General features: G+C 36.9%; 1 protein-coding gene across 2 annotated transcripts in view; it reads right to left on the reverse strand.

The window, feature by feature from the left end:
• Positions 1 to 1,197: 1,197 nt before the first annotated feature.
• pacsin1a (protein kinase C and casein kinase substrate in neurons 1a) overlaps positions 1,198 to 12,361 on the reverse strand; it is a 52,165-nt gene continuing 41,001 nt past the window's right edge. For both annotated transcript variants that reach the window (XM_028453018.1, XM_028453019.1), the window contains 5 exons: positions 12,097 to 12,272; positions 9,194 to 9,314; positions 8,990 to 9,096; positions 7,288 to 7,484; positions 1,198 to 4,685 (listed from right to left, as the gene is read on the reverse strand). In XM_028453018.1, the coding sequence (XP_028308819.1) occupies positions 4,576 to 4,685; positions 7,288 to 7,484; positions 8,990 to 9,096; positions 9,194 to 9,314; positions 12,097 to 12,272 (711 nt within the window). In that variant the 3' untranslated portion in view covers positions 1,198 to 4,575. The remainder of the gene's footprint in view (positions 4,686 to 7,287; positions 7,485 to 8,989; positions 9,097 to 9,193; positions 9,315 to 12,096; positions 12,273 to 12,361) is intronic.

A 12,361-nucleotide genomic window follows, 5' to 3' on the forward strand; every position in this document is an offset into this window, starting at 1 on the left:
TTAATGATATGTACTTCAAAAAAAAAAAAAAATTGTAATGTAGAACATGAAATAACCAGAAAGTGGCTCCCAATGCAACACAGCCACATAAAACACGTAGGTGGTAAAAGGGCATAAACATTTTGATTTTAAAAATTTTACCATGAATTTCTCCTCATATTTAGTTTATCTTCAAGTTAATATCTTGCCCATAGGGATAAAACAGTCATGTGACCAAAAGCTTTGCTCTGATAGGCTGGTAAAATGTCAAAGCGCCTGAAATCTTTAATTTGCACTTCATGCACTTGATCATCAATACCTAATATATAATAATGATATCACCGAAAAAACAAGTTATTTCATGGTTGGCCTAAAATCAGTATTTTGCAAGAATAATTTTTTGGTTTTGTATAAAAAAAAAAAAATTAAAAAAAAAAGAATGTCTGTTTGTATGGTTGCCGTACGGACAACCCTCGGTGCTATTGGTACAGTTACCGAAGTACAAGTATGTAGCGTCTTAAGGTTAGGGTTAGAATTAGTTTTAGGGTTAGGGTTAGATTATAACCAAATATCGCAAGGATTAGGTTTAGTTTTAGTCACGTGACCTAAACCGGCCAATGACTGACCTATCACATGACCTAAACTGGCCAAATAGGGGCGCTGCGTACAGATAGAATGTCGGTATATTGATCAACAACCGTACTGATAGCCACAGCCCAAATAAAAAAGAAAGTGTCTATTTGTATGGTTGCCGTACGGACAACCCCCGGTGCTATTGGTACGATTACCGAAGTACAAGTACGTAGCGTCTTAGGGTTAAGGTTAGTTTCAGAATTAGGTTTAAAGTCAGGTTTAGGGTTAGGGTTAGGTTATAACCCAATATCGCAACAATTTTTAGGGTTAGGGTTAGGTTTAGTCTTAGTCATGAGACCTAAACTGGCAAATGACCAACCTATCATGTGACCTAAACTGGCCAAATTGGGGCGCTTTGTACGGATAGAATGTCGGTATATTGATACGGCAATCGTACGGATAGCCAATGCAAAAAAAACCAAAACAATTTGTGTGAATGTGTTGTTTACACACAAAAAAACCCACACACACACTCTACCTTATTTTCTTCAACAAACGTGTTTCCCTTTCAAATCAATAGCGCAATATTGACACCATCACAACAAATTGGGTTAGGGTTTTTCCATCATTATCGTCAATATTCTCTGTGATCATAGTCGTTTTTATGCATATTTGAATGGACTTCTTCTTACATCAAGATGAACAGGCACTACACCAGTTAGGAGATAAAAGTACATCACTAACTATGAACACACATCTTCTAGACCACTAGTAATGGGGTTCCACAACATGAGCCGCTGTCCCCAGTGTGCATAAGGAAGAGATCAACATTTAAAAAAAAAAGCATTTACATGTACACCTTTTTACTGCCTCAACATGGTTAGGTCTCATTTTCAACTCAACACAGTTGTACAGTTACAATAGAATATAATCTTTAAATTACATAATCATATACAAATCTGACAGCGTGGGATAACGTCACGCTTTTATGGTACACTGACAATTTCATTGCGATAAAATCCATACGATATGGTACCTATTCGTTAATATGTTTTCCATTGCTGTTATTTAATGAAACACATTTACATGTTTAACACTACATTTTGTCTGAAGAGTCAATTACTTGAATTTTTTTTTTTTTTGAACATTTTTTTTTCTGTTACATTTACACAACTCATACACACTGGATGATGAAGGTGTTCACCTGGTAACATGGGGTTTTGTATTTGAGCTTGCATGTATCCTGCAGGTGTGTGTGTGTGTGTGTTTATGTGCACCGAGAGCGTGGGACAGTATCTAATGACAGGAGTCCTTTTTGCTATGCTGGACAGCTTTTTCTCTAAGACACAACTTGTGAGCTGGTGATGTGTTTCTTCTCACGTGTGAGACCCAAACGTGAGACACAGAGCCGAACACATCGGTTTGTAGAAAGCATTTGTGCCATTTCATTGTTGATTTAGAAGTTTCTTGTTTGCAAAGCAACTTACTAATCAACACGTGACGTCTTTAATTTCACGTTTCATGAAATTAAAGATTCAACGTCAGCCATGGAAAGCGTTATGAAAGGGTCATCTTTCATATACGTTTATGTTTGACATTTGGGTGTAGGGATGATCGATATTAGCTTTTTGCCGATATCCAATGTGCCAATATTACCCAACACTAAATTTCTGATATTAACCAATACCCCTATAAACATATATACCCCATTCCTTGACCTAATTTTAGGTCACGTTATCTATTATCTGTATTATATACATTATTTATATCTCCAATATTTTGAATGGATGTATTCCACAAATAATAATTTGTGCAAAATAAGAATATTTCCTCAACTTTATTTTTTTGGGGAAATACCATATTAGTTTTTAATATATTGTCTCAAAAAGAGCACATATCGGTATTGATGAAAAAACCGATATTGTTGTCGACCAATATTAGATTTTATGCCTCATATTGTCCGATAACATCGTATGTTTGTTGGACATTTGGGTGTAGGGATATTTGATATAAGCTTTTTTGCCAATATTATCCAACACTAAATTTCCGTTATTATTTTAATACCGAAAAACACCGAATTTTAGGCCACATTATGTATCTCTTTACAGAAATCCCAGGTTAATCTTTTGAGTGGATTTATTTCACAAATTATCATTTGTGCAAAATGAGAATAATGCTCAGGGTTAGTTTTTGAAAAAATACCATATTTGTTGTAAACGTATTGTCTCAAAAAGAGCACATATCGGTTTTTCAATATTGGTGAAAAAACCGATGTAGATGTCGACCAATATTAAACATTTTTCCTAATGTTGGCCGATAATATATGTTTGTCTGACATTTGGGTGTAGGGATGTTTGATATTAGCTTTTTGCCGATATCCAATATTAGCCAACACTAAATTTCTGATAATAACCAATAACGATTAGACCCTGTTCCTTGACCAAATTTTAGGTCACATTATATCTCTCTATGGGAATCCTAGGTGAAGCCTTTAAGTGGACGTATTAGTATACTTACTCAACTTTAGTTTTGGAAAAAATGCCTTATTTGTTGTTAACGTATTGCTCAAAAAGAGCAGATATCGGTTTTTCAATATTGGTGAAATATCACATTTTATGCTTATCGGCCGATAATAATGCCCATCTCTAGCGTTCAGGGAAGCAACTCTTATTTTGTAATGCCTATATGTATGCAAGGTTGTTGTGTCTAATTTAACATGCAAACTGATTGTGTGAGTAAAACCAGACGGCTGATGGTGCTGCATCATTCTTTGGCTCAGCAGAAAATGGGCCAAACTAACTAGTGCTTTCGAGATAGAAAAGGGCTTAAATGACAGCGCAGAACAATGTTTTTGACAACATGCCATTCAAGCCCAATCACTAGTACATTCAAATCCTGATGGAGAGGCTGCAGGTTTTAAGACAACAGTCTGTAGCACAGCACAAAACAACGTAGAAACGCCACTGTGGGCCCCATCGCTCTGGAAGAAAAGATCTCAGGCATGATCAATGTGCAAACTGCTTCTCCTACTCAACAATGGCAACCTCAAGATGACACATCCGAAGTAGGAAAGGGAAAGGGTTTCATTTACAAGTGGATCAAATGAGACCTGAACCACTGAACCAGGAATGAAAACTATAACTCCTTCATCATGGTTTGCATAAAGGTGATGCTGTCGGAGGGTTTGTGATGCTAAACAAACGAGATGTTGAAAGCAAAAAAAACAAAAAAAAAAAAAAACAGAAAATGAGTTCATTGTCAAAGCTCTCTCTCATGAAGCCAGAGGTGCATGCGCTGTCCAGAAGCACGTGATGCCAGGACATGAACTCCGCTGCAAGGGTTCAGGGAATGCAAGTTGTTGCATAGCTCATGCTGCTATGCAAGACCAGGAGACAGTTAAAAACACATAGCACTGCACACACTGGAAATCAGGGCCAGGACCAAATCACAAAGAAAAAGAAATCATAAAAACTGGATACTGTCTGTGGTACGTTTAACACTACACAGCATTCCTGATGTAAGAATGACAACTGAGCACACACAGCATTAGAAATGCTACACAAAATGGCATCACACTGTATATACACAATGCAGGTTGGAGAAAGCTCAGCTTTTGTTGAAAGTATGGGACTGATTATAGTACTGTATCGTCCCATTTTCATAAGAGCGCGTAGGCTTGCAGTGTACTGCCACTTTAAATATGCTGCATCCAATGGTAAACACAGCTACACAGAAAGCATCGTGTTCCTGCACTGTCTCGATGGTATAGTAGTGTGAGAGTGTGTGTGTGTGTGTGTATGCTAACTGCCGCTCCTGTTTTAAATATGTAAGTCAACCCAATAAAATACATTATACTGATATATCGTCTTTTTAGGTTACTAAGTTTTTTTATTCAGGCGAGACTGCTGGGCGCATCTGTTGGGCAAGGGATGTGTTGTTCTTAAGTCTCTTGCTATGTGCGGTGCGATCGGACGGGACAGTTCAAGCTGCCTCGAATGGCATGTCCTTGTCCCAGTAATGTAATTAGATGGGCTCCACATAGTTGGCCGGGTACAATCCCTCCCTGCCGTTGTCCAAGCGACCTCTGCACCAGCCTTGTTCGTCCTCGTCCTCAGTCTTGGTCAGTTCATCACCTAGAAGAAAAAAAGCCACGCCTTAATCCACACAGTCCAGAGTGTCAAACTAAAAATACAGACAATTTACAAATGACAGTTCATTTCTACCTATTCACTTGAAGGGTTATATTTTATATGGGTTATTCCTTTTTGATTTGTTTTTAGGCCGATTTAACCCGATTTTCGATTTGGGGCCCGGGGGGACCCTGTCTTCAGATGACTACTCCTCCGTTAATGCTCGTTGAATCGGGCTGTAATTTGACATGGAGATTCTATGAGCCTCTCGGAGACCATTTTTAAATTTCTAAATGTATCTGAACATAGTTGTGTGGTATATTGTTTCAAAGCCAATTCAACGTAGATTATGATTTTATGTTGCACAATTTAATTTGTTTTAATGGTGGAACCAAGTCATTTCGCTGAATTTCTGGGAAGATGGTACGTGCTATTCAGCGCAGAGACGTTCCGCGGACCCGGCCTTAGTTCATCAGAACTTGTTTTAGGAAAACGGAGGGCACACAGATCTAAGGGGGCAACAGTGGCTCAGTGGTGGAGTGGGTCGACGAAATGACCAAAGGGTTGGGGGTTCCTGCTCTATCCAAGTCATTGTCATTGTGTCCTTGGTAGGGATGTAACGATTCACTCAACTCCCGATACGATTCGATTCACGATACTGGGTTCACGATACGATTCTCTCACGATTTATTTTACAAAATGAGACTGTAGACAAATTTTTTTTTGGGAAAAAAACTAGAAAATGCTGTACTATTTTCCTTTTATTTTTCATTGTCAAAAGAATTCCTTGATAAACTATTCAAAACAATGCAATTTAACTAAAAATAAATCTTGAATGAAATAAATAAAGGAATAATACAAATGAAAATGAAGCCTATTAATTTAAATTCTGGTTCTATAATAAACAATGCAAAACTGTATAATAGTTCTTTTTCTTTTAAAAGTGCAACTGAAAATGTATTTTGTGCCTTAACAATTGGACTTTAAAAAAAAACAAAAACCGATTGCACTGATTTACATCATATTTGTTTGGACCAGCAGAGGGCGCTGGTAACACAGTGGTCGGTTGGCATGCAGATATCTTGCAGTGAAGAAGAGAAGCTATGCTAGCAGAGAGAGCTAACAGAAAAGCGTGACTTTTACAGATATTCAAGTAATACTACAGATATTCTTTCGGTGTTAAAGGGGTAATGAATCATTTATTAACATATTTAAGAGTAGAAGGCAGCCAGAAAGAAAGTATTAGCAGACTCCGCCCGCCGCCTAACCTCTGCTGGTTAAAAAAAGTACTGCGATTCAATTTTCAGAAAATCGATATCAACCGTGATACCTATGAATCGATTTTTAACTGCCTTACGATTAATCGTTACATCCCTAGTCCTTGGGCAAGGCACTTGTAGCTTACCACCATCGATGTGACTGATGAGTGACTGGTGTGAAAGAATAATGGTTTCTCTACGCGCTTTAAGTCTCCTCGAAAAAAGCGCTATATAAATCCAAGCCATTATTATTGTTATTAATATTATTATAACGCGGTAGATATGAACATTTTCTCCACCCTGTAATATCAAGTGGAGAATATACAATGACAGAAACATACTTTATGAAATGCTTAACAAAACTAAATGATTAGCATATTTTCATTAAAAAAACAGTAACACTTTTTTTTAGCTGTTTAGAGATCCGTTTTTTTTTCCTCTCAACAACCTGTGACGGCTTATGTGCACGTGTGCGCGTGTGTCAGAGAGAACCCACGGGGGAGATGGAGAGAGTCCCACACATAAGGTATTTATAATGAAAATATACTAAATGACTAAAATAAAACAAAAAACTAAACAATATTTATACAAAAAGTGCACAAAAACCATGATGAATTCATGTTGGGTGTGGGATACATATGTGTGTGTATATACGTATATATGCATATGTGTGTATCCATAAAATGAAGAGTCCGTCCTTAAGACTGCTCTACTGTAAAGTGTCTTGAGATACCATTGGTTATGATTTGGCGCTATACAAATAAAAGATTGATTGATTGATTGATTGATTGATTGACAAAAAGGCTCCAAAAACACACACAAAATGCACTAAACAACGAAAATATGAAAATGACTCAATATACAGAAAACTAAATATTTATCCAAAAAATACACAAAATGACTCCAGAATCACACTGCAATGGCAACTAAAAACAATAATTGTACAAAAAAAGCACAAAAAGACAACAGAAAAATAAAAAAACTACACATAATGACTCCAATAAACATACATTACAGAAAAATACACCAAACAAAAAAAATATATAAAAATGAGTAAAAAAAAAAAAAACACATTTATTATGTGCATGTCCCATAGAATTAAACCAGGAAAATCGCACATGCTATTTTACTTTGCACCCGCAAATAAACCCCTTTATAACACTACAGAGTACAGAGTATGTACACCTCTTTGTACATCCAACCTTCAAACACATACTCATTTGGCCATAATTGACGACTCTACTTAAGCTCCTACATGAATACATACTTCCGACGGGCACTGTACTAGTTATATTTAATATGTTAAATCCTCAGTGACAGTGAGCAGTAAATATTGTGATAACTACCTGCTTTGAATGTGAGCTCATCTTGTTCCTGGCCATCGTAGTCATACAGAGCGCGCACACGGACTGCTTTGCCGGTGCTCGAGTCTTCTTCAAAAGAGTTCCCATTCCCTCCGTTTTCATTGGCCGAGAAGCCAGTGGGCTGCTCATCATCGGACCACTCAGTTGAGTAGGCTTGGTTCTTGTCGTAGCTGCTCACGCTGAAGTGGAGACAGAAACACACAAAGGAAAACATGACATTACAATGTCCTCAGGACCTAATCCAACAAATAAAGGAATTTTTTTTTTTTTTCCAAAGTGCAAGATTAATGATCAGCAGTATAAAACTATAAACTTTAAATCCTGACTTTAACTAGATATACTGTTTTATTTCGAATAAATGCAATAATACAAGAAACAATATTACAACAAACAAAAGATTTGATGCAGATGGTTTCCTTCCAAAAAAAAAACAAAAAAAAAACTGCATACACCCATTTTTTATGTTCCAAAGGGAGTGGGTGGAAGTATACATTTATTAGTCCCACAACTTTTCCTACAATACAGTAACAAAAAAAAAACAATTTTCAGCTTCCTCTTTTCCAACCACTGCTGCTGTTAATAAATAGATTTTGTTTTTGATTAAATACACAAAAAAACGTATTACACTAACACTCAAAATGGTCATACAACGTAAAAATATTTTCTTTTTTTTTATGTAAACATAATAAGCATCTACAAAGCTCATAAATAAGTTTCACAATACTATTTTAAATGCGTGATTGTTTTTGCTGCTCTTGACTTAATTTAGGAAAGGTTAGTGTATCAAAAATAAATAAATGAATACATAATAATAATCCTCAATAAAATGCTTTACCCTTTATTTTGTTATTTTTACCCTTATGATGTGTTGACTAAATATTTATAAATGTTAAATCATTTTGGTTCTTTTTTTTTTTGGGTATTTGTAAATAATAAAATAAATCGCATGACGATACCTGCTCCGGGCATTTATCTCACATAAAACGGAACAGAATAATTGCATCCATTAACTATTTAGGGGCTGCACTGTGAGTCTGTCTGTGTGAATTTGTCCTGTTGATAGTGAAGGGGACACACTGTTTATTCAATGTGGTGTAAAAAATAAATCTGCAGTACTACAACATCAGCTAGCTTCATCAGGTTTCTTTATTTTTCACTCAGGCACCTCGGCTACTCCCTGTAAGAGAAGCATCTAAATACTCACAAATAAGTTTCACAATACTATTTTAAATTTTTTACTGCTCTCGACTTAGTTTAGGAAAGCTTAGTGCAGTGGTTCCCAAAGTTTTTGTGCCCAAGGTACACCAAAGGACAAGTAAAAATCTGAAGGCCTTGCCTCATAGTGACGGCGTTTCATACCGATTCTGTCCATTTCCGCGTTTAACAGTAGATTTCGTTTTCATTGGTCAATTCCGTTAACTCCAATTTTATAGGGCCCTAAATAATAATGCATGGTTGTCACAAAATCCCACGGCACACCCGAACTTGTCTCACGGCGCACCGTTTGGGAACCACTGGTTTAGTGTATTAAAAAAATAATTATAATAATTCCCAATAAAATGCTATTTTCACCCTTACAATATGTTAACTAAGATTATTTAAACATTTTTTGGTTGTAACAATTCATTTTCTTTAAATGTTATTTGTGTATTTGTAAATATTAAAATAAATGGCATGAAGATACCTGCTCCGGTCACCAGGTGGAGCCACATGGTCGGTGCTAGGAGTGGGTGGGGCTCCATCAGGTTTCTTCTTCTTTGGAGGAGCAGCTGCTGCTTCTGGATTATACTCCTAAATGGAGTAGGATAGAAGAAGAAAGCACAGTGTTGAGTGTGCGTGTGCGCGTGTGTGAGAGAGACTTTTAAAAGCACTGCTTATTATGTTGCACCTCAAACGCAGGCCAGTTCATGTGCATTCCTGGTCCATGGTTGTTGCTGAACCACTTCAGGTCCTCTTGTGTGTTCGCAGCCAGGATTGTGCGCTCCAGTTCTCTGTATATGTTGGCATAACTGAGGATAGGAAAAAAAAAAAATGGAACAAACAGGAAGAATCAAACTGCCAGAAGGGACCTGAGCGGGGTTGCCAGTTTGGCACCAGAAACTTGAGTGTCGATCAAATTCAGGCTTTACACAAATCCAACTTCAGGTCATGACAAAACAGTCTCAGATTTTCAGATGAGATCGAATCCCTTTACATTATAACTATATAGCCTGGATAATCCTGGATGTGTTTTGTTACTCAATTACTACAATATGGATGCGATTCAAAGAGCCGTTTGCAAACTTGGATCGTCAACTCTCTCATTACTGAAAAAAAGTTATTGCATATTAATTGTATTAGTTTTTCTTTTCAACCCAGGATGTTTTCATTATTATCATTCAGTTAAAATGAAACATTAAACCTAGGACACGTTAACATTAAAGCTTCTGCGTAGCAATGATCAGGGCCAGGCAATTTTAGGCAATCGAAGCAACAAGAAGAAGATGAAAAATGTGGCATTCTAATGTAAATCTTACATTAGTTGAGGCTTGAACTCACAATTTCTGGCACAAGAGACGATCTATGTCCCTTAATTAATTAGTAAAAGACAACTCTGCGGTACATACAGTGTGTTTAAAACTTCATTTTGCTCAATACAGGAATTCTACAGGTGGAAATATTAGTCGATAAATCTATACGTCAAAAACATAATTAATCCACAACTATTTCATGATAGAACGTCCCTCTATGTCACTGAGCTAATTGGCAAATGGAAATGTCACCTGTAGCTTCCATAATAGACTAAATCAGTGACCTGTGTGTAAGACAGCAGCTGTTATCGTTTCAAGGCTGATTTCAAACGGCAGTCAAAAATGTTAAAGGGGACATATCATGGTTTTAAATCCTTCCTTTTTACATATAAATCATACAGTTGTGGTCTATATAAAGCGGAACTGCAATGCTTGGGTCTGAATTTTTGTAGTTTGATAGAAGAGATACGGCTATGTAGCGGTGCATAAACTTTTTATTTATTTTATTTATTTATTTATTTACAAAATGTCAACAACAGAAGACTTGTCCATCCAGCCTTACATGTTCGAGCCAGAGTCTGACCCGGCAGAGCGAGATGAAAATGAAGATGATGAACCTGCAGAACCCTAACAAGTGAGCTAACACAAGCACCGAGCTAACGCTAGCGCCAAGCTAACGTCACAGAATGCATTTTAATACAGTCTTTTCAAAGACAAAAACGGCAAAATGAAATGACTAATGAAAACTTTAGACTTAAATTAAATCACGTAGGCCATATCATCAAGGATCTAAAACGAGCACACAGCGCTAACATATGAAGTCTGAAGACGGTGCAACTGCTAATGCTAACAAAACAATGACAGGGACGTCTTATCATCACACTTTTTAGCGTTATTTACAGCTTACCGAAGTGCTCTGTTCGTCGTCTCCAAAGATAGAAGGAATTGAACCCTCAATCAGACAAAGTCTTTCGGCAAATCCTTCTTTATACTGGCGAAGCGGTCATCCTTGAAGTGCTTCGCGCACACAAAAATGACCTAACCCACAGATGTGGGTACATTTCTGTGAAAAATAAAACTCAACCAGGCACTTCGAAAAGGTTCTGATGCTGGGAGACGTTGTAATGAAGCGTGTGGGTTACTACTTCCAACAACCCAACATTTTGACTTATCCTCTCGTAACTTCAGCATCCTTGAGCTTGGACTACAAAATAAAAGCGAGAAATTAAAATGGCGGATTGCTCGAAGTGTTGGACCTGGAGTTGATGTACTAATTTGGCAGTTCCGCTGCAAATACTGTGATGTAATAGTTCAAAAAACGTAATAGAGAATAGAAAAATCGAAACAGATTGAAAAATATGAGCAAAACAGAATATAAAGATATCTACGGAGCACCTGAAGAGACTTATTTGATTTTTTCTGTACTTCTAAGCACTCTAAATATACAACAAAATGCATTTAAGGGCTAAAAAAGTGGATTTAGCATGATATGTCCCCTTTAAGACAAAAATTCACCAATTGCACCTAGACAGCATTAAGATGTTAGTAATTTGTTTTTAACATTGATTTATTGACTCCATAATTGGAAAAAAAATATGTTTAAAATTGGCATTTTTGCATTGACTGAAATTGTTCACATGGGAGCGAAATTCAAATTATTGTAAAAATATCACTTTTTAAGATAAAACTAACATCATCTAAAATGACTACAAATATCTGTTTTTTCCAAAAACTGCGTAACCCATAGCCGTCCAAAGTTTTTGGAAAAAAAAACAGAGTTACAGACTTCATTATTTGCAATAGATTTAAATGTTAAAAAGTTTTTTCAGGAATGCAGCTGCATTTTGGTGAAAGTTGCAAATCTGTAGTGGATCTGTTCCCAATTTTCTAAATTTTGCACTTCAGAATCTCGCTGTGGCGCTACCTTTAGGACTATTCGCTTGTTTTTGCAACTGAGGCAATCTGGCATGGGACTGGACCTTTGTGTGAAATGTGGTGATTGTTCGTGCATCGGAAGTAGAAAGTAGAAAATAGGAAAGAAGAACAAGTAAACTAAAACTACAAGAAGAAGAAGAAGAAGACCGAGACCGAGAACGAGAAGAAGAAGAAGAAGAAGAAGAAGACCAAGACCAAGACCACCAAGAACAAGAACAAGAACAAGATCAAGACCAAGACCAAGACCAAGAAGAAGAAGAAAAAGAAAAAAAAGAAGAAGAAGAAGATCAGCTGTGGAAAATGACCCAGAGGTTGAAAAAACCTCCATGAAAGCTTAGTGACTAACCTTTGGTTTTCAGTGAGGTTAAGATGGCGTTTGATGTCCAGAAGTGCCTCTTTGAGGAAGGTCAGCCTCTTGACTTCATGCTGCTGGCACTGGTCAAACACCTGCTCCATGCACTCCATATACTGTGGAGTGCACTTGTTCAGCTCCTCCAAAGATTTCTCATACTTTTCCTTTGCCTAGTGACAGAAAAGGAAAACATTTATGGTCAAAAACTCCACTGTTAGTGCTCATTTCTACTTTATACTGGGCTGACTCCTGTTTGTAT

Source organism: Gouania willdenowi, chromosome 7, assembly GCF_900634775.1.
Source record: "Gouania willdenowi chromosome 7, fGouWil2.1, whole genome shotgun sequence".
NCBI classification, from domain to species: domain Eukaryota; kingdom Metazoa; phylum Chordata; class Actinopteri; order Blenniiformes; family Gobiesocidae; genus Gouania; species Gouania willdenowi.